Source organism: Rhyacophila brunnea, unplaced genomic scaffold (assembly GCF_057557595.1).
Source record: "Rhyacophila brunnea isolate RB1 unplaced genomic scaffold, BYU_Rbru_1.0 scaffold_7, whole genome shotgun sequence".
Classification (NCBI taxonomy): domain Eukaryota; kingdom Metazoa; phylum Arthropoda; class Insecta; order Trichoptera; family Rhyacophilidae; genus Rhyacophila; species Rhyacophila brunnea.
In genome coordinates this window covers 30,500,124-30,527,609 of record NW_028233339.1, presented here as the reverse complement: position 1 = coordinate 30,527,609, position 27,486 = coordinate 30,500,124, and the positions used below count along the sequence as shown (strand labels likewise).

General features: G+C 31.9%; 1 protein-coding gene across 1 annotated transcript in view; it reads left to right on the top strand.

The window, feature by feature from the left end:
* LOC147064710 (DNA oxidative demethylase ALKBH2-like) overlaps positions 1 to 27,486 on the top strand; it is a 318,791-nt gene that overhangs the window by 290,601 nt on the left and 704 nt on the right. The window contains exons 2-5 of the mRNA XM_085958337.1: positions 21,986 to 22,158; positions 24,188 to 24,367; positions 25,949 to 26,112; positions 27,337 to 27,463. Coding sequence (XP_085814463.1) covers positions 21,989 to 22,158; positions 24,188 to 24,367; positions 25,949 to 26,112; positions 27,337 to 27,374 — 552 coding nt within the window. The 5' untranslated portion in view covers positions 21,986 to 21,988 and the 3' untranslated portion in view covers positions 27,375 to 27,463. The remainder of the gene's footprint in view (positions 1 to 21,985; positions 22,159 to 24,187; positions 24,368 to 25,948; positions 26,113 to 27,336; positions 27,464 to 27,486) is intronic.

Below are 27,486 nucleotides of genomic sequence, written 5' to 3'. Positions count from 1 at the left end.
ACTGCCAGAAACTTTTTATTAAAATTCTGTACAATAAAATATTATATTACAAGTACTTATATTGAAAACATGTGTCTGTCTACTCAACAGAAATATAATATGTCCGCTAAGTTGCAGACTGCAGACTGTACATGTTTGGCAAAGAATCGTATTATTAAAATCGGCAATACGTATCATTATTTTTTTTACATTGTGACTATGATTGAATAATCTGGAATGTCGAATAATCAAGACTCTCTATGTTATTAACATCATATAGATAGGTAGCCATTCTCCAGTTAAATAAAACAATACTTCAGATTGTGGTTATGGGATCAATTAAATTAATTCTATTTCGTATAGAAAAACCAAGGAACACAAAAATAATGGGAAATGCGTTATCTTCTGGTGCAGTTGTAAGAAGGTACGATTTTTGAGTGTAAAGAAATACCTATGGAATAACCAAAAACACGTGTTAAAGAATATTTTATTTTCAATTTTTACGTCGGTATCATCATAATATAGGTATGCGTTAAAGTTTATCACGTAAAAGCTAATCACGTAAAAGCAACAAGCATGCCATATACTTAAGTAATATTTGGGGACATTTAGGGGGTTGTGTATTTCTTGGTTTTGGTTTACCCTAATTAAGTCATAAAGTAAAACTGCTATCAAAGCAGCGCTCGAATTTAAAATTTTAACCAACCGGAGTGCTCGATAATTTTACGAAAATATTAAGATATATAAGTATCTAATTGTAAGTGTATTTTATAAAAATGACACTGCGCATGTACCAACCCTTGAGACCGCAATGAATATAATCATAATAATAAATTATGTGTTACATCGGCGCGCGCAACTCCGTCACACGCTAAAAATACACTCTGATCTGTTTTCCCAAACGCGCCAAAAGAAGTATAATTTCAAAAAATAAGTGTGATCGATTTTTATTATATGTCATATGGTCAAATTAATATTTCCAAAAAACAAAGGGATAATCTCGACGATTTTATGAACCGGAACAGCGCTCCAGTCCATGTCGAGCCCTGTATGAAAGCCGTTTGTATTTATTTATGATTAGTCTGTTTTGTGAGAAGAACCTATCTTGTAAATAAACATGTTAAAGCAACGTTTTAATAATATGTGTTTCTATACATATGCTTTAATTTTATTCACAGTCATTTCGTGTTAGAAAGACATAATAAATAAATGAAAATTTATTATGTTAGAAGAATATTTTGAATGTTACTAACTTTGCCACATTTTTAAAATAGGCACCAATATCGAACCCCTCTTCTGGTAGGAAACTTGTCCAAAATCAAAATATTTAACTAACGTGGTAATAAATTATTTAGTATATTTTTAATATCTTTGAATTTTTAATTTTTGAGTAAGCAAGACTAATAATAAAAAATGTATAATAATAACATTTTACATAATATATTGTATGTTATAGTGTTGTATCATTCATTCAACAATCGGGAAGTGAATAATAGTTACAAAATCGGATGTAAAAGTCGGGTGCAAAATAATTCTCAACAAAACCTGTATTTTTGTAAGCAAAGGAGAGAGAGAGCATCTCGCTGGAATGTCAGGAATTCAGGTAATGTGGGGTAATTCGTCCAAACGCAGTGGCCATTCGTTCTGCCTCATTATTACATAACAAAGCCGAAGACATTGTACCTGTGCCACATACGAAATTCCAAGCCTACATTCTTAAGCTCACAGTGAAAATAAAATACATTTTTTTTTAAATATATCGATCGCAAAATAATAATAACGAACCTATGTGAGTAGTAAAAGATTGTTATCTAATAATACAGTATAGAAGCATCACTGCTTTATTCACTCACTATGGCAGTTAAACTTGACCGTCATTCCAGTTTTTTTATTATATGAAACCTTTTTCTATACACTGGATTTGCTATATGAAGACGATTAACTACAGCGGTCAAATTAAACTTTTTTTATACGAACGTAGTTTGTTCGCTGGTGTATTTTTTATACGCCATTCTTTTGTCTTGTGTTTTTTGCGACTGACTACCGTCGCTAAGTCCGTAAACAATAATAACTGTTCGCTTTGCATCAAAATAATATAAAAGTTTCATTGTGGTAACATGCAGAGTAGGGCTTTTTCGGGCGGTGTTATCGTGTGCCTGGCACGCATGAGCTTAAAGCGCCTGCGCAAATTCACTGCTATCGAATTGTCAACCCTGCGGGCCTGGATATATCACACCGGCAGACGCAACTAAACCTTACCCGAAGAATTGACATTGCATCGTATTTAAAAAAAAAATGCGCCGCCTTTAGGTGCAAGGCTCACAGGAGGCGGCTGGGCAACCGAGTTCCGACTTATACGCAGAGTAAAAGAATACTCTGCCATTCTTGATAGTTTTGAATTGTGTGTCTCTGATAAGTATCTTAAAAATCGGGCGCATCCGTTGTTGGTTCTCCCAATGTTAATAACTAACCTGCCATTAGTAATCCCAATTGGGAGGGCAATAACTATGTTCAATTAAATCGTTTCAGATATTGATATATTCCACTTACGTGAGTTTAGGTGGACGATGATTTATAAGTTTTAAGATAGGGTCTATCAACCTAGTTAACTCGGTGTGCTTCCGTATACTTTTATTTTTATTATTTACTTATATTACCCTGTATTTTTATTTCAATATTTTTTTAAGTTGTGTTATGAACACTTTGAATTTATAATTTCTCATGTTCATTATTATGTAAAAAAAAGTTTTTTTAATCAATTTTTCAAACAGTTCGATTGTACGCTTATATCATAGAACTTACTAAATGGCGGAAGAGGCGCGTAGATCGCCTAATTTTGCTCGTCTATTTTTATGTTATTGATCCTATTAATTCTATGATTTGAAATTTTCGCTAATGGATTAGTTGTTTTTAGATATAAACGTAAAACACATGCCATTGATCTACTTTCTGAGATAACGAAAGGCTAATATTTATAATATTAATACTATCGATCGAATGTACTTGATGGAATTTGAATTCAAATTCTATTTTTATATTTTTTGTTCTATCCATTTACCAAAAGGCAGATACACACTGGCAGTGGTGAGTGCACATAGTGACTGAAGATGCCGAAAGGCGAAACCCGTGTCGCAAAAAACGACACAGTACCTAGTTGAGGAGGAGGAAATTGTTATTTCTTAGAAAATAAGATGTTGCTGGAATGGATGCTTATTCACTAATCATAATAGTGTAATATTAAATTATTGATAATACCTACATAATAAGATATGGATTACCTCATAATCATGGAAGGTGTCACATCGGAAAACTTCAAACTCAAAGAACCCATAAACTCATAACTTTCATAGAAAAAAATCGACGAGAATCTTCTATTTTTTATGCGTCTTAAATAAAAGCTTTACTTATTAGTAGTCATTTTATTTTTATAATGATTACATGATAGGATAAAGCATGTTAAGACATTACTCTTAGTAAACATGTGTTAAGTTTGTTTTGCCGCCCAGTTAACTACAATCGGGGGTTTCCGTGTAACATGGCCTCCCCAATTCCGCCCTCGTCTTTCTTTCATCCCATCTCAGTAGCGTTTTGGATTGTTACGATTTCCATCTGAACCTCTTTTATGGCCTCACAGATGGCTTGTACGTTTCCATCTTCCGTGCCTTGTTTACTGAACACTTGAGGTGAGGAAAGAAAATAAGGCCTTTTATTCACTCATCTCTCTGCTTTTCTAGAGACCCCTATTTTCGCTTGAAATATTTATGTATTCACAGATTCCTATCGGATATTTATAAGTTGTTTACGATCTTCTGTATTCCAAGCAAATCTGTGCATGTAAAATTTCATCAAAGGATTTTCCAACCCCCAACCAGGGTTGAGGAATAGAGTCTTTACTAATGAGTGGATATATCTTAATATAATTGCCATAGGAAATAATAATTGTGGAGAAATGAACGCTGTCAACAATTTACGTTTGAATTAATCAAATACAATGCCTTTCCACCAAGAACTGATAATTTTCACCATTAAACTGATTAATATTATTAATACCACTATTCTTCATTACGTCATTCTATTGAACTTTTATCGTCTTTTAGTGGGCATGCGTTGCATGAAAACAGGTGTTCTATGCTTTGGATTTCGCGTTACTTGTCGACACGATAATCATTCATCTATAATTTCATCATAATATTGGCAATGCTTAAAAATAAATTAACAAAAATTTGGGGAAAAAAATGTATTCATAACTTCGTCACGGAAAACTCTTGCTGACTTCATTTTAGGATGTCCGATTGACTCATTACAACGTTTTTATTAGCTCGTATTCTTATTTGTCCGGTAGTTGTTTATCCAGTACAAATCTTGCAACCGATTTTTAACTAACTTCCCGACTAGCTAGACATTTGAAATTTTTAGAATATATCAGAACACGATGCCAATGCATTCTTTTAATGCTTTTAGCCATTTTAAGTAGAATTGAATTCATTTTCAGTTAATTCTGTTTTGTATAAAAAGTTATTTCGGAAGACATCCGTAATCCAATCCACTATTAGTGGTTGCTAAGTGGGTGGTCCTAGCAACTAAATTATTAATATATACGTGCGTTACTATAGAAATCAAAATGATATTTCAGTATTCTATATGTGTTTGTTTTTTATTTACTTCATATCAAGTACAAGTTTGAGCATATTGAGCATAATAATTCAACAGAAAATTTAAAAACGTTGTAAATAAAAAGTTCTTTTTATCTTGTAATTATTTTTTCATAACGTGTCTGACCCGCTTTTGACTACCCTATTTTGCAGTTTTTCGGGGGCTTTCCTTGTGGTATTAGAGACTATCTCTGTAGGTGAGACGCTCTGCTAATCGTACCCTTTCTCCAAGATCCTCATAGACTAAACTCATTTCCCATGTGCGTCACTTCTCGGTGACGGCTGTTGTCACAAACCCAGTTGTAGATGTAAGCCTTCTTTTGCACATTTGTATGTTTATATAATAAGGGGTTGATTTTTGTTGATCCTTTTCTTGGGGGACCTTCACACTGGTACCTCCTTTTAAACGATAATAATCTTCACAATCGCTCGATGTTAATACAGGAGATCTACAAATCACTATAATAAAGAAGTTGAATATAGCCTCATAGCCATAGGTTTTGTAAACCAAATTCTTTAATTAATAGCTTTTGGTTGAATAGCTTACGCGTACATTTATGTTTAGTATAATTTCGGACATGTATTCATTACACGGTGTGTTGTTTGTCTCGTCATGTTTTGATAATAATTATCATGAGATCATCAGTGTTGTGTATAGAAAAAAAATATTACATTACTTGAGATTACTGAATTGTAACGATACAAGATTTTTTCCTCCATTTATACTGCTTATTTGTGTTCTCCCATAATTGACTTTTTTACGTTCTATTAAAATTAGGTAGATGCCTTCTCATACGTAGTATTCTCAATTATTATTAGTCACATTTTTTATTTTAATAAATACCATTATAGATAAATTAAGTCAATAGCCATTTTCCCCGGGCTGTAATCAAGTTTTACTAATGTATTAAGTATTAGGTGTCGTATTCTGATATTCTGACACCCACGATGGCCGCGTGTCTTAAGCGCCGGTCTATAATGTCGAGGGTCCCAGGTTTGAATCCTGGGTCTGGCAAGTACACATATTGTTTTTCAATTTGTGTATGAGTCAGAGTATGGTCCTAATAGGTTGAGCAAGTGGCTGACATCCATTTCTCGTAAAAATAAAATCTGTTAATACAAACCCCCACTCTGTGGAGGCCCATATGATCCTATTAGGATCGGACATGATCAAAAGAAGAATTCTGATATTATTATATTTTTCTTCATATTGTCCTTTGCCATATTACTCGTGATAGTCGTGATGGAAATCACTGAAAATACAGGCGTTTTCATTAATCTATTTTTTCATCTGGAGCGATCCTACGCTAATCTTATTGCTTCAGTCATTGTTAATTCAGTCGTTTTTATGGTGGTTTTGTTCCATCTGGAAGGGGCACACCCTCGGGACCTTCTCCTTACAACGCCACCAGTGATAACTCTCATCTACAGGCTGCTCTAATTCCCTCTTATTTTGACCGAAAATGAAAAAACGCATCTGCAGGTGTGAGAGGCGTTCAACGCCTTTTCACTAGTTGTAATAATTATCGTAGTATCATTCGAATATCGAAGGTTAGAAATTTTATATCCGCCAAACGAGGTATCTCCTAGCCACCTAGGGCTTGGTGAATGAAATATATTCTCGATATATATGGAAAAGTGCCTATGAGAATATGCACTCTTGGCGGACTCCTTTGACTATGTATATTATTATATTATTGTATCTACCATTGGCGAGGGGTGGAGGTACGCTGTTAACATCCGACATAAAGAGCGCACATTAAACTTTGTCACTCATACTTATATTTTATTTTCATTGAACTAAGAACACAATTTGCAGATGGTGCTGGATAGTTTTTGAAATTCAATTCAACCCTGCCTAGACCAAGCCATAATAGTATAGATATGCTATGGCTATCCGACAAAAATGGTGTAAAATTTTATTTTTCAGTCATACCTACTTTTTTGTTTTCTTTGAATTAAGAATATAACATATAGTGTTGATTAGTTCTTTTAAAATATATTAAGCTCTGCCCATCCAAATCATAATCGATAAAAAACATTCATATATATATAAAACTAAATTTATGGCATTAAACCATACATCATTTTAGATATTTTATAGATAAATCAATATAATGTTACTATTATCTACTGTGGCTTGGATTAAACAAGGTTAAATTGAATCAAAAAACTAACAAACACCATATATACATATTGTAGTCTTAGTTCAATGAAAATAAATACGTTTGACTGACAAAGTTTAGTGTACACTATTTATGTCGGATGTTAACAATCTACCTCCACCCTTGGCCACTGTTATATTACTCATATATTACATATTATGAGGAAACGATAACATACATATTATGATAAAATATCAATATGAAAAATAAAATATTGTGTCTATTAATATGATTTATAGTAATATTGTATTTTACAAATCAATCGCAAAACAATCTTTTCTTTATATTCAGCATTTAAATGTATAAGTATAAAATAATAATAATATTTTTTAATTCGTAGGTATCTGTGTACATACACATAAAAATTATGTATTGTAATTACTTGAACTTGTGCAAAAACCATCGAACCTCTTTCGGCGTCTGATGGTTTCAATGAATAACCAGGGTCACAAAATAAGTGCAAAAATGCAAATTATTAAAAAAAAAAAAAAAAAAAAGGCGCTAAGTAAGCGAGTAAGGCCAATATTACTACTATGCACAATATTAAAATCATTGTACTTATATATAGGTACTATTATCAATTATTTAGGTATACCATATAAATTGGACCTATTGTCCCAACAAGCTCGGTTGTATGTTGTCATATTTTTTTTTTTATTAGGTCTGTTTTTTATGCAAATTTTTGCGAAGTTGGGTCTGAGATAATATCGTTCAATCTTTTTGTAGGTCTATTCTGGCAAGTTGGTCTTCCATGCGTCACGATGTAATGTGATCATAGTTTCTTTATCTTACCTATCTAACCCGATCCTCGACTTTGCAAATATATCGGATCTGTTCATTTTTAGATGATCTCTAAGGGGTTTGCTTGCGATGCATCTGAGTGTCCTTATGCATTAATTTTTGCTGCTCTATCTAATCTGCTCTGGCGTGGAACCCATTAAATATACAAAATTTTAACATAGTAAACAATAGTTTGTTACTGTGATTTTCTTAGATTGGAAATTGTATTCTGTTCGGAAATGGAATATCCATGATTTTTTTTACCCACCATTTTAGTATTCTGAAATGTTTGAGTAGACTGTAGAACAGGGGTGGGCAAACTTTTTGGATGGAGGGCCAAATTCAAGAATTCAAAATGAGAGGCGGGCCGCAAGTAAAATACAATTTTTAGATATACACTATTTATTATCACGAAAAATAAACATTACAAAAAAATAATGAGAAGAATGAAACTGTTGTACATTTTTTAACATTTTTTTTAATTCAGGTGTTAATTTTGTAGTTGATATTCTCAAAACTGCTTGTAAATGGGCATCGGAGATATTTGATCGTAAAGAATTTGTATTGAGGTTAATGATCGAAAATGTTTGTTCACATAATAATAACACATAATAACGAACATTTTTCTTGCATAATCTTTAAGTTGGTCGAATTTGTCTGAATTAAGGGTGTTGTAAAATTTGGAGACTACTTCACGACGATGCAATTCTCTTAAATCAGTGTCACACTGCAGATCAATAATCTCAAGTTGTAGCTCTGTCGGTACACTATCAATATCTATTGAAATCGATGTTCAACGTAGAAAATAGTGGTTTCATAGTGTGAGACGAGACCCAAGGAAGACATACTGAGATAATACATTTACGAAACAATAAATTCTTCAAATTTTAATCTATTGTCAATATTTTTAAAAAATAATAAAAAAAGTTATTCGTAATCAGAAGTACAATTAATGATGGCGGGCCGCAAAAAATACCCGGCGGGCCACATGCGGCCCGCGGGCCGCGGTTTGCCCCTCCCTGCTGTAGACGTAGAGGAAGGACAGATACTTACGTTGTATTACGACCCCGATGAAATCACTTTGCAACAGTTCACTAAATTCGATTCACAAAATTAAATACTTAAATGTTTTTTCTCATCCTCCTTAGTAAGTTTGGTCATTGATTACACAGTTACATTACATTAATTCCACGAAAAATATAAAATACCTATTCGCTGAAAACTTTCAAATATGTATGACAGCGTGACTAGGGATTCCAATCCCGGGATCCCGAATCCCGGGATCCCGGGATCCCGAGCTATTTTCGATACCCATGAATCCCGGGATTGATAAATATAATCCCGGGATTTCGGGATTGATTTTTTTATCAATTTGTATGGAAAAAAAAATAAAAGCGAAAATATAACAGAAAAAATACTTTTAATAAAAAATAACTACATTAGAAATAAACTGAGTTTGAATGAAGTTTGATTTACACCCATGTTTAGGTAGCCGATTCATTTTATTTTTTCACATAAATTATTAAAAATGAGAAAGATTGGAAAAAAACAATGCTTCGCACTTTTAACAAAGTAATTCCACCATGATAGCATACGTTTTACGGCAATTTCATATTTGGCTGACTAATTAGATTTATGAAGCGGAAAGGCCATAACTACGCCATGATTATTTGCTTTACTATTTTAAATCTCGCTAATCCATTCATTATGTCTTTACTATCAGAAACAGCAATCTCATATTAAATTCACATTATTATTTATATTACAATATTATTTACTCCATTAAACTTGTGTATTTCCAAGATTGAACGTATACAATATTATCAATAAATGTCTTAAATAGAATGAATTATACTAGATTTATTTTTGATCGATTTTATCAATGTTATTTGTAAATATAAAAATTTTATATAAACAATGGAAAAAATGCCAATCCCGGGACCAGTCCCGGGATCCCGGGATTGTCAAATCGTAATCCCGAAATCCCGGGATCAGAATTTTGGCTCGGGATTGGATTCCCTAAGCGTGACCGATTTATCCACATATCTCAAGAAATCTTAGTAATATGTTTTTATTGTACATTTTATACAAAAAATAACAATAGTCTATCTTTTTTGCAATTAGTAGGTAGTACCTATTACATATAAAGTTATATGTACAATAAATATTGAATATCATGTTGTTTTATCATGTGGCCATCTTAGAACCAGGCCATAGTAGGTACATATCTCAAAATATACAGTTTTGAGTTAACTATATAATTGTTATAATTATTCAATCCTCTATCCAACAGTAAACCTGTCGTATCTAAATTCAGTTTTATTATAGAATTATTCACAAAAATACGATGGTAACGCTAATGAAATAATTATTCTGAGTAGGTATGCATCGGACTAGACTGCATTGAAATACTTACTTCAGTAATTTATCATACTTTTAACTTGCTACATCTACACAACCGTCAAATAATAATGTCAGTAATATCAGTGTGGTTTCGGAGCTCTATGTTTTTACCAAAATATCTCTACCTCTCTCTATCAAATACTCTTCGTTTCAAAACTAATATAGTACAGTCTAGTTCCAGTACGGAGATGTGTACGTATTTGTGAATTCTTTTATTTTGATTCGACATTTTTGTAGAGTTTGTTTTGTTACCGTTCTAATATGCCTAAGTTTTTCGTCAACGTTGATGAATCGTAACTGTTCACTTATTGTGGTGTGACGTTAATAGTGAATCATAAAGTAATTATTTTTTAATTAAATTATTTATTACAATAAACGTTAAATGACGTAACTGATTTGCAAGCAAAGCAGTATTATGGTAATGAATGCAAAGTGTTAATTAATTTTAGTACAATGAATGACGTTTTTTTTCAATATTTGAAAGACCCGACAATATTGAAATCGCATGTTTTTTTTTGCTTATTGGGAAGGAAATTATTATAATCAATCCTTTTGTGAATAAAGTCAACACTATTTTGTTGATATAGTTCGTATTATTTGTATTGTTCGTAATCGTTGTTTGTCATGCTATTCGACAATTTGTCCACTGGTATTAATAAATTGTTATTAAATTGGCAAAAAAAGATTCTTACCTTGAAGCGATGAGCTGTTTTACCTCATACCCACAAACAATGTGTGAACTTGTCCACATAATTGACATAATATTTGGTACATTATAATAATTAAATAACATTGAAAACTAGAATACATATACTTAGCTGTCCAGTAGGTGTTCGTATTCTGGATAATTTTATGAAATCGTACGTTTCGTAGGCGTCACAGGTTTCATTTACAAGTAGGACAAAAAACTTAGAATACAAAGCCAAAAGAACCTTTTAGTGTCAATCAAATGTACTAATCAGCTGCTATTTTATTTGACGCGAATATCGCAACCGATTCGTCGGAAATTTTTAAAAGTGTCTTCTAACAGTTCAAACCAATCATAAAATTATTAATTAAATTATACCGACATATAAATTATTTATTATCTAAGTACGTATTTTTCATAAATTGTTTCTTTTTAAATAATATAGATTTATGTTGCTAAGCGCGACTGCTGCCCGGGTGCCAGCCCAAAATTTCCGCCCCCCCCCCCCAAATATTTTTTTAAGTGGTAAAACGGCAAAAGTCAAACAAAAGCTCAAAAAATATTTTATTGTCATCAAAATATTCATCACAAAATTTATGTCATATTTCACATAGATATTAATATTATATTGCAAAGCAATTTGGAACGATCGATGTGTAACAATGAAGCAGGGAAGCCTAAATTTATTAAATAATCTTTAATGATGAAGAAAATTGCGACGCAGGTGACTTTTTTTAACCACCGGTCGGATTTTGGATCATCGTGTGACCAATGTATTTCAAGGGTTAAATTAGTTTATTAAATTAAAAATGTTATTTTACGCCATTCATTTTTCATAGTAAAGGTGCATTCAGTATTCATGACGCTTGACTAATTTAATATATTCAAGCCATAATACAATATTAGGTAGGTACACAGTTAAAAATTTTACTTTATTACTGTGACAAAATCGCGTGTTAATCAAATGTGTACTTTGAAATTTTATGTCGCTCTGTGTTATCTATAGTATTTTTCATGCCGTTCAATACTTCACAAATTTATGACTTTGATCCAATAAAGTTTTCCAGTCATTTTATTAACTGGAATGGGGAGAAACTAAGCGGTAGGGCGTGCAATCCCGGTATCCCACTCCATTTCATGAGATTTAAAAAGTTCCGGGAATGAAAGTGCTCATATTCCGGGATTTCAAAATTAGTATTATGTGAAACATAACATAATATTATTTTAGTGATAATAAATAAAAAAAATATTAAAATCTATGGCAATTGCGAAATACGTCTTTCTTTTACTAAACCAAATAAAAATAATGTCCAAATTTTAACGACGCCAATTTATTATTGATTTTTTGACACTATTACTTATCGTTTGAACTGTGTTTGTGTGTTAAATAAATATTGTTATTTCAATTTAATTTAATAAAACGCATTTTTTTGTAGTACTTATTCCACTTTTAATCAATAAATTAGGACCGGCTTCGTCTGCCCCAGAAGGACATTTTCAACTGAATACAGTTAGATTAAATTAAAACAACAATACAATGCAGTTCCACCATGAATTGACAGTTAACAAAATACAAGATATTAAATAAGTGTTGCATTAAATGCACTAATAACTTTTGAAAATATAACCATAATAAATCAAAAATTTTCCACTTTGCAGATACAGTGTAAACTGCTCGGACCCTCGATGTTAGAAATATTATATATGGTTAGAAAGACGAATGAGGAGGGGAGGGGTTAATAATTGTGTATCTGTAGGCATGTTATGTGCATATTACGTTGTACATTGTAAATAATTCATTAATTAAATAAAAAATCAAAAAATATTCCTTTCGTTAATTTCACACAAAACCACCTTAGCTAACAAACATAGTTTTACGTCGATATACGTTCTTTTTCTTTGTTTTTGTGTTACTTTATAATTTATATCATAAGACAGAATTATCATTTTACCATCCCAGAATCCCGAGATCGAGACTGAGAATCTTAATTCCGATTTCCCGGGATTGTAATCCTTAGTAAACATTAGATTTTTTACACTACACGCGATAGCAGAAAAGTCCCATCGCTTTCCAGTTATTTGACAGAAATAGGAAATTCGTAAATGGCTGGAGACGTTTTGTAGTAATTGGGTCAAATGTTTTACATAAATACTATCATACTTTATTATCAGAGTATATTATTTAAGGGCGATCAATTTCATATGGAAATCTGCAGTACCATGTCATCATCAGCAGGGATCGAGCCACTACTTACAGGGGTTCCCAACCTTAATTTTGCCAAGGACTACAGGCAAAAATGGAATGGTGGGAATTTTTGTGCATATTTCCATTTCATTTATCTGTCATCAAACTAGTGTTTTTTTTTAATTGGAACTACGCAAAAGATCCGTGCATATTTCAAAATTATATATAGAGTACTTTGTTAAAATGCATGCCTAACAATTATTTAGTAATTATAAGTCTTATTTATTTATTATTAAGACACATCTCGCCTTCGATATACACCTTTTCAACTGCCGAATTTAAATCTATTATATGTCGCAAGACATTAAAATATCATAATCAAGTAATGGTAAGGTTACGTATAGAGATCAACAAAAACATGTTATCAATTCTGAAAATATGGGAATCATGCACTGGATAAGTAACTACTTACTTATAAAACAGTCTATGAAAGTCTAACCAAAGTCGAATTATGATTTAGAGCTAAAAAATGGACGTCCAACATGGGCATATATTTATCTACATAGTTACATTGGTGTTGCAAGTTTGTTTTAATTAAATAGCGTTTAAAAAACAACGATCACAAGTAATAGCAATTATGTGAGTGATTTGAAGGGAGTGATATTATTAACAAAGAAAAAATATTTCCCAAAACCAGATGAATGAATGAATAAAATTTATGTAAGAAAATATCAAAATAAGCTTATTTTGACGGATCTATGAATATATTTGTGAACGCCACTGGTAATTAATTCTGCAATTTAAACAAAATGCATAATTTGAAAAAAATATATGGATGGGCGTAGAGGTATTAAAAATGCATTTCGATCGTACAATGTGCTAGCTACAATCGAAATTTAATTTTTTCCATGAAGTATTATTATAAGTGTATTACAGATCGACTAAAGACATTCCAAAATATAAAAATTATAATCCATAAAGTTCTTCCCACGTATAAACATTTATTTGTCGATCGTACACTCGAAACGACAAGGGCTTGTGGTCATTATGATACTGTGGCCTCGGAATTTATCCCAGTGACATGTAAAAAGGTACTTATGTGTATCATAGATACCTTAGGGGTGCCAAAATTTAAAGTATTGCAAATAATTAAGAGAATACTTAACGGCCCACGTGCTCGTCGTAGGTCAAATTTGAGTTTTTATCGTATTTTCAAACCATGATCCTGGACACTCCTTAAACGTTGTAGATAATCTATTTATATAATTTTGAAGCCTTATTATCCTTTATAGTTATTTTAAACATTTGATGACTGCATAAAGTATTTTTGTTACATAAAATAGTATTCTTTTAAACCTCTCGCTCTAATGTTTTATAATATAGTCATATTTCGGTACATAACTGTGCAGTGGTGTTATGATTTTTTACATTTATTAATTTTTAAACGCATTTATAAAACCATTAGTATAATTTATTACGAGATAATTTTTGTAAAATATTCACGATAAAAAATTATATTGATAATCTCTGTGATCCCAAATTTGACAAGAATTAGGCATTTTATTATTAAAAAAATCGGCAAGATTAACTAACACATTTGAAGATGATTCTAAAGATACTTATTATAAGCTATGTCTTTGACCATTCAAGTGTGATAAACATCTTATGAATAATGATTGCTTTATAATAATTATTGACCTAAGAATAAGGTAGTGTTTTTTTGAAATACGCCATTTCTTTTGTCATTCCCCAGTGGTTAAGCTACAACATACGGCCGTAGCCATAAATTGACAAACTATAATTGAAATAGAGAGTAAAATGATATTGACGCGCGTGTTTGAACATGTATCGTTAAAAAAAATAAAAAAAAAATCGGATAGGTACATGTTCAAACACGCGCGTTAACATAATTTTACTCCCTACTTTAATTATAGTTTGTCAATTTATGGCTATGGCCGTATGTTGTAGCTTAACCACTGGGGAATGCCAAAAGAAATGGCGTATTTCAAAAAAACACTACCTTATTCTTAGGTCAATAATTATTATAAAGCAATCATTATTCATAAGATGTTTATCACACTTGAATGGTCAAAGACATAGCTTATAATAAGTATCTTTAGAATCATCTTGAAATGTGTTAATCTTGCCGATTTTTTTAATAATATAATGCCTAATTCTTGTCAAATTTGGGATCACAGAGATTATCAATATAATTTTTTATCGTGAATATTTTACAAAAATTATCTCGTAATAAATTATACTAATGGTTTTATAAATGCGTTTAAAAATTAATAAATGTAAAAAATCTTAACACCACTGCACAGTTATGTACCGAAATATGACTATATTCTAAAACATTAGAGCGAGAGGTTTAAAAGAATACTATTTTATGTAACAAAAATACTTTATGCAGTCATAAAATGTTTAAAATAACTATAAAGGATAATAAGGCTTCAAAATTATATAAATAGATTATCTACAACGTTTAAGGAGTGTCCAGGATCATGGTTTGAAAATAAGATAAAAACTCAATTTTGACCTTCGACGAGCATGTCCCCCCTTAATACAATGTTTTGAAAATTGGTTTCGTGGATATGAGATTTTTTTCGCGCATGCAGCTGACAAATTGTACCTACTCTATACGTCAATAGATATGCGCGTAAAAAAATAAATGTTGAAATTCATATATGAAAATAATAAAATATATAGTATGTAAGGAATTCACATACAATTAGAAGCAGATAGACTATTAATTTTTATCAATCCATATTCATGAAAATTATTTTTAAATAATTTTCAGGATAGTTGGATAACAAAAACCTTTGCTTCAAAGATGTCTGTTATTAAGGAGTATTTGTTCAAAGTCTTAATTGTACAATCACAGATATAGTATGTACTTTAAGTTTAAAGTTTAAATCTTATATTTGCGAATTTGTATGTCCTCGATTCTCATTCGTCGCCTTACACCAGTAAAAATTCACAACGCATTCGATGAATACATCAAAATATATTATAAAATATTCGGCGCAGAGCCTTATAAATAAATTTGCCTAAGGGCATGTGTACGCCTTAAAACAACTATGCGTGATATTCGATGTAGTAGTTAGGTGGTTGCAATCAAAAAACTATATTTTAAAACTGTATGTCTTCATAATTCTTCAAATTGACTGAAGAAGATTGATGACGATGAAATTTGCGATGTTTTAGTGATTTTTTAAAGTATTCTTGCATTGACGTGTGTACTGGCTTAAAATATAGTACTTGTAATTATTATCAATGGGAACATATAATTTAAATTGATATCATAGTAGGTACTCTTTTAGTAGCATTTTTTTTAAATTTCTAAGTCCACCATAGTAGCGTTATAACAATATACACATTAGAGTAGATAATTCCGAAGTGTAATAAGTGTAATAACATATTCACCATAATAAAACAAAAAAATATTTAATATACCTAACCGAAAATGTCTTTAATAATGATGTAATATTACGTAATTCACAGTTTTAACAAAATAATCTATGATACCTATATGAAAAGATTCGTTATTTTGTAGGGATATTTGACTTCCAGAGTTTTAGCTCCATGGTACAAATAATATTAGTCATATACCTACCACAAAAGGTTTGAAGGTGATACAGTAAGGTAAAAAATCACCTGTTCAAAAACAAGAAGGTTTTTCGAAAAGTAATTTGGTAGGTAGGTACATACCTAAATATTGTTCATTGTCTATATAATTTGCTTGGTTATGGACTGTTTAATATAATATCATTATTCACTAGTAATCATCCACAACATTGTCGGCGTGAAATACGGATAGAAAATGTAGACATATTATTATAACATACAAAGAAGAACGCACACGCACTCTCCATGTGCCTAACTTAATACTGATACAAATTTGTATATTAACCATCAAAGGTACTTCAAATTCCGTGAATTCGTACAAATCATAAATTGATCAATAGTTCAAAGAATAATATTACTCACCCGATCAATGAAAGGTGTGAGTTCGAATTCCACTTGGTCTAACTTCTTTTCTAAAATATTTTCAAAATTATGTATCTTCATTAATACAGATTCGTACGTTCATAAATCTTGTGTATATTTGGTATTTGAGAAAAAAAAATCTTATTATAGTATAGAATGTATACATTAAAAAAATATCCAATGTCAAGATATTATATTTCAATAAGCACCTACTTATTTATTGTTCAATATTGTCCGGGAGTTTCACACAGTCTTGCACAATAAGCATTATGACATTGTTATGTTACCAGGTATTATGACTTCTGACATGTAAGAATTTTTATAATAGGTAGTTATTACATTACGTTATTTGCATTATTTAGTAAGGTCTGTGAGTTCTAACAAATGGTTGATCTTGACTCAGTGGATAATTATGATTGTACTTTTTGGAGAACATACCTTTGTTTGTCAATCTAAAGTAGGTATTTACTGCAAGCGGTTGCATACATGCATGCTCGCAACAACCGCAACTCGTCAACTTTTCTATATGTGCGTATTGTGGTTGATTTTCGCAATACTTACACATGTTACTTAATAAATGCACTAACGCTCACAAAGTTGATGCAATATTGTTGATTGGAAAAAAATATTTGCATCGGCAACTAAATTAACGTGGCTTGTCACCTTTGGCATAAAATGCTAATATTTTTTTTGTTACTTGCACGTGTACACGTGCATGCATTTGCCTACAACAATAATGTGTATTTTAGACCATCGCGACAATAACTGTTTAGTGTTTACACGTAAAAGTGATGACTGTCTCGCCAATCTCATTCGTCAAGAGTGAGCGAGACGCAATGTTGTCATTTAATGGTAGGTACTATTTGACAGGTCATGAAAATTAACCTCAAAATAAGCCTCTGCGCGGTGTAGTTTGTTTTTTTTTCCGGCAGGTTTGCCACTATAGGTCTACTGCGCAGGCACAGATATCTATCAACCCCCAACTGTTGCGTGAGAATTCAGAAGCTTCCGAACTCTTTTGATTCATGCATGCAATATTGCAACTTGCAAGATAATATTACATGTTTACACGTGCTTTTTATTGTTATGGCCACGATAATACGTAGGTATTGTTGACAGTAAATTCATGCGCGTGTAAGCGGGGTATTATATTGAAATCGAAGTAATGTTGAAGTCTAATTGATGGATCTCTAAGTTTCATAATGATTAATAATTGGTTTGAGTGTGTTATGGTTGAGTCGAAGTTGATCATTTAGCTAAACCGGCATAGATTTGACGTGTAGATAATTTCTGACATTCCTTATGACAATCGGTGCCGTTCATAAATCGGCCTATTGATATTAGGGCGACGATATGCAGCCAATTTGTATGGAGCGATTTGCAGCCAATACGGTTTTATATAGTTAAGTACTGGTAATTCTAACCTGAAAGCGTACTCTGTATGGTTTTAAACCAAGTTTGATAGTTTTGACTGAAAATATGACGTAGTTAAAGCTATATTTCAGTTGAGGCATGGTCTAAAAAGATCGTGGCTAGGCGATGCGCGGATTGTGCAAATGACGAGTGCCGAACGAAATATAATTTGTCATAAAAAATCAACATGCGTCGATTTAATGTTATGTTTATTGTTATATTACTAATAATAATAGTATATTCATTGACATGTTTTCTTTTTCAAGTACATACGTAAAGTTTTTTAATCATCTTTACACGATTTAATAATATATTCATCCGACGCCATGACATAACAAATCAACGTGCCGACACCTTGACGGTCCGTTTCCGATTGGCAACGAGTGGCAAATTTCGTCGCACGTACTGTTGAAAATTATTTGCCGTTTCACTGAAATACGCTCTTAAGCAACGCCGTGCGAGAGGAAACGATGCAACAGGCTTCATGCAAGAGCAGTCAGAAATAATAAAGGTGACAATAATTAAATTTAACCTATGTAATTCGTGCGCAGTAGAAGAAATCGTAATCTGCGCAAGGTTAAGTTGTTCAACTACATATTATTATAATATTGATGAGTGATTGCACCTGTGTGCGAGATCACATTTTGTTGGCGTCGCCGATTTAATGTACCTACTGTCGATTTTATAATATTTGAGTGGCTGCTTATTAAGTTATTAGAAACATGTATATTGTATAATATATTGGTTTCTGAAATTTAAACTAATAATGTAGCTACATAACTTTCAATGTATGAACGGTTGCACATAGCGTTTATGTACATATTTGTATTTATCTCGGTTATACCAGCAGAGGCACCTAGCGGAAATAAAAAGGATTTCAAGTTATACATTTATATTTAAAATAAATATTAAAACGATTAATTTGTCAAAAATCTACACGGTAAAAAATTGAAAACTTAATAAACTAAATTTTAATAATAAATATGACTATAAATGTAATCTAGTAATAACGTTATTCGTGACATAAATATGTAACAAATTCACATTTTTTTACAATTATTGTAAGTTTATCTTTAAAAAAATCTTTTTAATGTTTTCAGATACATATTTATTAATTTAATACAGTTGAAATTGTAAATTATCAAAAAAAAAAATGTCTCAACTTGCAAGCTTCGTATTTTTCCCCTTGGTGCCTCTGCTGGTATAAGGATCCCTCTTAATGTACTAATTGTAATTTTAAAATTGTTCACTTGATAACATATTTGTCTCGTGAGGTATGTTGTAGGTAAGATATTACAGCAATTTAGTAGGAATACAAAAAATAAACTGAAAAATACGTTTTAATGCCTCGTATAATAACGTACAGCTGGTGCAAAGTAATCATCGCATTTGGTTAACTTACGTCTTAAACATGGGACGTACCTAACAAAAAATACATTACAAAAATTGCGGATGGAATTTTAATTCATATTTTTACATCACATTACGTTTACGACACAACATAATAAATAATTTAAACTATGTATCTATAAAATTGAGGCAGTTTCCTAGGCGTTCGTAAATGTATGATAACTTATGTTAAAAATTATCATGTTTTCACAGTCCACCCTTTTTATGTGACATGGACAGGAGTCAGGAGAATCAAATGGTGCAACGTCATAAAGGCTTAATAAATAACACCAGCGAACTCGCAGATCCAGCCAGATCCAATGATCATCGTGAGCTAGATCTAGACTGTGATGATGACATTTGATATAATTGGTTCATAATAAGTATACGATCAGTTGCTAGTGTGAACAATTATAAGTAAAGCAACAAATACTACTCGTATTTAGACAAGCAACGAGTTGCTGATTGTACTTACTAGCTGTTATTTACTTATCTGTTAAAATAATGAATAGTCAGGCCATGGCCCCCACATCCTAAAGCGGGCCCCCTGGCCAGGATCTTTGGCAGGCCTCCCTACCTATCGCTAAGTTTAGTGTCATGTGTGACGAATACCTAGATGCGATTTCAAAATTGTGTTAGAGGTAAAATTAAAGGCTTCAGTGTATTCTTTGTAGTTTTAATACTTATAAGTACTTGAATTATGGAGTTATCGAGTATCAACACAAAACAATCAAAAATTGCATCGTACAACCTCATTTTTTTTAAATGTTAATATACTCCTCGTGAAATAGTTCCACAGGAGATTTTTTTTAAAACTATTAGAGCAAATTTGTGATGTGTTTTTATCTCACATATCTGATCGAACCGCCACGCCGGGCCCCCCTGAGTCAGGCAGTCTTCATTATGTAAACGTTAAATTAGCCTGAGAATCTGCCGATGTAATGTGAGCTTAAGTATGATAGAAACGATCATAATAATAAATATGAATATGTGATTTTGAACTAAATAAGATTTTCGCCCATAATCTCATCCATACTAATATATTTAATTTGCCGATGTCCCCAGAGATAGAATCGTCGTTCTGCTGAATATTATTATGTAATATTTTAAAATAAAAACGCAGTTTTGTGTACTATCAATTCGCGGTCATTTTGGAAAAGTTTATGAAGCGGAACCACTTGAGCTACCTACTCGGAAGATGAATAGGCATATACATTTAGCACTTTCACTGTGAGACCAAACCAAACCTTCGTGCAATTTTGCAATTTGTATAATATAAGCAATACTAATATTTCTGTCAATTCGTCGAAACATCGCGGACCATCTGACTGCACTGTGTAAACCATTGGTTATTGTTATTACAATATAATAATTATATATAATAATGTTTTTCGTATAGGCCCTAGAAAACTGTTTAGTTACATTTTTATTTTCATCTTTCAACATTCAATGAAACACTGTCAATTCTATTTCACTATTTACTTCCGATATTCATTAATTTTTCATAATACTATAATCTAAAGTTGAATTCAATAATAATAATTGTTAAGGTACGTTTAGATTTTGTCAATAATGTTTACATGGGTGATTTAACCTTTCATAATCCTTACATAACCTACTTTATTATATTCAGTAGATTCCACATACGCTTATAATTTAATACAATTATTTATACGTAATTCATGATAATATAAAATATATCTATAAGTTTCTATTCACAACAATATATAAAAGATATTTTACACTTGTTTCGCGCACATAGTAAGCTTTATCAAGTACTTACTGTGTGTCATCAAAATACACTTATAATATTTTTTTATTGTGATGGATATCTACCAACATATTACTGAGTACTAAAAGGCGCCTAACTTACGATGTCGACATCAGCGACTTAATCTGAGTAAAAAACATGTATGTTACTATGTACTTAGTATTTAGTATACCGTATATGGCGTATATAGTAGGTATCAGTGGCGAAGGATGGAGGTAGGCTGTTAAGATCTGAGATAAATAGTAGACTTTGAATTAATGATAAATCCCAGAAAGGGTAATTCAATTTTTTGACCCGTGGAAGAGATTTTTGATTTTTTTAAAATTAAGTTATAAAGATAAGACTTTTCTATATTGAATGGCATTATTAACTTAAAACCTTAAAATGTTGAGTTGTTTCCCTATAAGAACTAAAGTATAATTGAACAAATGTGTGGAGTGTGTTTGTCTCACTAAACTGGTCGACCCGCCGAGCCGGGCTCCCAAGCTAGAGCCCTGTCAGCCCCCCCCCCCTTATAGGGGTCATGATCATACTTATTGATAACTATATTTGTAATGGATTTTTTTTCAGATTATGGAGGAAATCAAGAATATTGAACGTGACTCCCTTGAATGGCGAAAAATACGGGCTGAATCTCTGGATCTTGACTACACCATTATCTTCAAAAGATCTTCTGCAGATGCACTTTTGCATGAACTCGAAGATAGTCTCCAATATTTCACAGGAGACTTAGTCAAAGTCAAGTAAGTAGTCTTTTTTGTAATTTTAATTTATTATGCAGGTAAGAGTATTATGGACAATGCAAGCCATCCTAAGTTCTGTAAATATTTTCTTCGTGCAGCACCCAACATTTTCCTCGATCTACTATAGCAGCAAACCTGTACCGTTTTATTTTATAAATGAAATCTTTACACGTGCCAATTTTGTTTACTCTGTCGGTAGGTAATTTGCAATAACAGAAATTGACACCTTTTTAACATTACACAATTTTACTTAAATTATGATATGCAAATATTGATAGTGGGTTTCCAACTAAGTAGGATGTTTTCTTATAATTGCAATAAATTCTCGGTAAATATGAATAATTTCGTATAATGGAAAATATGACAACGCATAGACTAGCTAGCTCTAGTTTTCGAGTTATTTTTGCTTCATTTTGCAAAATGTTTGAACGACTTCTTCTTCGATGGCGCTACAGCTCAAGTCGAGCTCTGGCCTCCTCTACCGCCGTCCTCCAGCCAGAACGGTCCTTCGCACTGTCACGTTGTGAATACCTACCTATACCTTAAGTCAAAGTAGGTAAATTCTAACCGATAGAAGAGGATGCAAGATTGTTGGTCTTTCACACAAACCCCCACCCTGCGGCAGGACGAGATCCTACTTGTACTTTGGCGGGCAGGAGGGTTGCACCTTCATCGATCTCGATCACTTTTACCCTGACTTCTCAACTGGATGGATCTTTCAACTTAACCTACTTTTGGTTCATGGCCGGTCGGACGCCGGCCACATAAAAATCAGTTTTTCTTTCACTTTTATTAACATTAATTTCCAAAATCAGTCTCTTCAACTTCAAATGAACGAGCGTCCAGTACCCTATTATTTTTATTATAATGTTTTTGTAAAATAGTATGTTTTCGCATAAAAAAGATCACAAGTCTCCGTAATTTCATGTCTCTGTAATTATTATACTTGTTAAAATAAATTCAATGTTTTTTAGCCCATAATAAACAATTATTGTTAACTCTAAATCTAGTGTTTTCTTTATTTATATGGTATTTCGTTATGTACACACAAGTAGAAAGCACTTGGCGCCCTTATTATCTATCAATTTTATCATACACTTACAAGTCTTGTTTATACATAGTTTTCTTAGTCTATTTAAATTCCTTTTTTTATTATATTCTATAGATGCTAGTTCTCTGATAGTCACATACATTTGTCAGCGCGATCTCATGCCCTGAATAATTTAATCATCCTATTTTACCTTTACGCTTACATCTCACTCATGCTCTATTTTTAACTTACAATTAGTCTAATCTCTCTTTTTTATTCACATATTTATAATCCATTTTTATCGCACATATTACAGCACGTCTTTTCCAGTTCCTGATTTTTAGCAGCTGGTTGGCATCTTTTATAATGTTATCACCTTGAACGACTAGTGTCGGGTTACTTCGAAAGCATGAAGGGAGAGCCTGAATAATGGAGAGTGCTGGATCTGCTTAGCGTACAGGACTGATCGAATACTGCTGAAGACTAAGAAGAATGGATGAGACTTGATGAGCCTGAGAGTGTCTGGACACCGGTATCTCTAGACATTGAAAGAATACAAATACATATTGATAATATATGTGAATAAAAGAAATGTTTTATTAAAAATAGATATTTCTCTCAGTTGTGTCATTTTAAATTGTTGGCATGTTAATTGCATGGCAATTTAATACCAGTGTATATTGACTAGTTTTAAAATATTATGACAAAACCTACGCACAAAAAAATGAGTGCCCGTAAGAGGACAAATGCAGATAAATTGCGTAAAATAGACATATTGTCTCTACATACCGACAGCAAAATTGAAAAAAATGTCAAAGATCGATCGTATATATTTTCTTCATAACTTGGTAGGTAGATGGCACAATTAATTATTTTTCATAAATTTAGTTTTGAATTTTTTTTAATACTTATTCATGTTGCATCCATCACTATGCCTTTTCTTTCCATAGAACAATAGTTTAAATATATGGAGCACCTATCGTTGTATGTTTCTATCAGGGTCTTTGGAAAATGGCATGCTATTCCTCGGCAGCAGGTCGCTTATGGAGATCCTGGAATTTCTTACAAGTTTTCTGGACTAACAGTTCCAGCCCTTCCTTGGCCGTGTCCCTTGGAGACTATTCGAGACAAACTAACCCAGCTTACCGGCTATCGCTTTGATTTTGTTCTCATCAACAGGTATTGTGTTTTTACATTGGAATATTATCCAATAATAATTATTACTAACTCTTTGAAGTCTTAAGCGGATGTTTAATTTTTAAACTAGGTTTACACAATATAATAATAATTAAAGAATATTGTTATGTTATAATATTATTTAAGTATGATTTAACATTCTGTTTTCATGTTGTGATACAAAAAAAATACACGAAACTATGACTTTAGGTGATGTGCATAATCGACGTTTCACCTGTAGCTCTAACATTAAGCCAAAAAACAAATAGTTATGACAAGTTAAATAACATTTAATTACAATTTATTATTGTTTTGTGTCGTACGTATTTGTTTATAGGTATTATTTTAATACATCTATGGTATTGAACTTAGCTACAAATACAGATGGTGTTAGTGTTTAAAAATCGATTATACCCTGCCTATACTAAACAATAATAGTTTTGGTATATTTTGGGCGATACAAAAAAATTGTGCACACTTTTTCATTCATACTTAGAATTTGTTTTCATTGGATTAAAAATACATATTATTTATTACACATGTCATATTGTTGGTTCATTTTTTTAAATTCATGAAGCACTTCTAAACTAAACTATAATAGATAAAAATATTATTATATCTATAAAATATTCAAAGTTATGTAATATGATTTAATTCCATAATTTTAGATATTTTATAGATAGGTAGACGAGTATTTTTTGACTATTCTATAATAACTTGGTTTTCGCAGGGTTTAATTGAATTTTAAAAACTAACCAACATCTGTCAACTGTATTATTACATTCACTACGTACTAGTTAATTACTTTTTAATTACCACATTTAAATATCATGTTAATTATATCTAATAGTCAACTACTCCAAACGCGCAAGTCACATTGTTAGCACTAAATAAGTTATTAGTTCAATGAAAACAATTAGTTTAATAATTAATGACAAAGTTTAATGTGCACTATTGATGGCTGCGCGGCTTAAGCGTCGACCTATGGCGTCGTGGATCCCAGGTTCGAATCCTGGGTCTGGCAAGTACACGTCATGTTGTTTTTCAATTTATGTATGAGTATGGACATAATAGGTTGAGCAAGTGGCTGACATGTTTTTCTCGTAAAAACAAAAATCTGTAATACAAACCTCTACTCTTTGGAGGCCCATATGATCTTATTATGATCGGGAAAAAAAATGATGGCGGATCTTAACAGCCTACCTCCACCCTTCGCCACTTATACAATGATTATTATTTAATATAACCTTTAATCGTTGAATATACTCATTATTATTAACCCCAGATTAATATCTAACTAATATTTTCAAAAGATGTCTATGTAAGCAACCTAGGTCATATTGTGTTCGCTACTGTTTTTGTAAACTATTCCATTTCTTATTAATATTCATTAATTTTTTATTAATGAATAGGTAAATACTTTTTCTCTCTTCTCACTCTTTCTATCAAGCCACATGCGGTAAAAAGAAACCTACGATTGTTTCTGAGATTATTCCGAAGTATGTAAATCAATTTCGTTTACCTATAGATTGAAATAATATGTTTGTCAACCAACTATCATTAAAAGTCCGTTTTTGTTTTTAGGTATAGAGATGGAAAAGATCACATTGGTGAACACAGAGACGATGAGGCAGAACTAGACGGTACAGCGCCGATTGCGTCTATTTCTCTAGGTCAGAAACGAGACTTCGTTTTGAAGCATCGCGACGCTCGGAAAAGCGGCCCTGGAAAAAAGGACATTCCTCCTGGTAATTTTAAACATATTATGCATAATATAATGTTGTTCTAAGTAGGTTATGATTAAGTAGTTATGATTAGGTACTTTACAATCACTTTTTATATTTGCAAAATAAATAAAGGTACCTAGGACGTAAATATGTTATGTACAGCGCTCGAAATAGAAAACTTTATGAACCGAAGCACTCGATAATATACCTTATAATATATCTACCTAATTACATAAGACGGGAAAAAGCAATAACAGTAGTAGACATCTGATACGCACTACTACTAAAGATTTGGGCAAGCAACGTGTTTCAGTACCTCATCTAAAAATATATTTTTTACAAAATATTCTGTAAAAATGGTAATTATTATTATTTTCCTTACTATATCTGCCCCATATAATTTATAAGCACCCTAAGTTTATATCCCCACGGGACGTCACTACATTATATTTATAAATATTGTACTATTTACGATCACTTAATTAATTAAATCAGTAATATCATATCCACAGATATTGAAGATGTCAGAAGGCGAATCCTGGAATATAAACTTTCATTAATCAGAATTTATTTTATTTATATTATTGACTGCTGGCTAGATAATTACTTTTTAATTACCACATTTAAATAACATGCTAATTATATCGAATGGTCACCTATCGATACGCGCTGGACGAGTCTTTAGCGTCCAATGTATTAAGATCGCGTAAAAACTTTATATCAAAACAACTCAAAATCTTATTATTTTTATATTGTGTGTACGACATTCTCATGACGACATTACATGCTCAAGATTCTTATTAATTTTTCCACAAGACATATTATGTAGTGGTAATCTTAGAATTTCATTAACCAGAGCTGTGGTCCGTGCGTTCCGGTCCATTTCGAATGCTGTAAAAACTAGGTTTATTATGGGAGGGCCACACGTAGGTACCGCAAATACTGAGATGCCACAAAAGCGTATCATTCTGGATCAGCTTGCAGTGACTTTAAAGGTCTACTACCTATAGTCAGACCGTGGTACAAAACTAGAAACTTCGATGATAATGTTAGCTACATATTTCTCATAACTTAGAAGGCAATAGGGTTAACCTGTTTATGGAAAAATGACGATTGTTGCATAAAATGACATAAATCGAAAAATTTTAACAAAATTCACAATCGATTTTTTTATTTATTGCGAACAGGAGGGCATTGCATTCGAAGATAATCAATAACTAGTACCATTATCGTATTTTTTTGCAGTTCAGTACCACGGCCTGAATATAGTCGGTCTTGGGTAACGCCGGTAGAATTTAGCTGGCCCTACAAACCATTTCTTTCGGCAGCTGCAAAATTTCATGTGGAGTGCAATAACAGGCATCGTATTTGAGTATGGACACTTTATAAATTAAT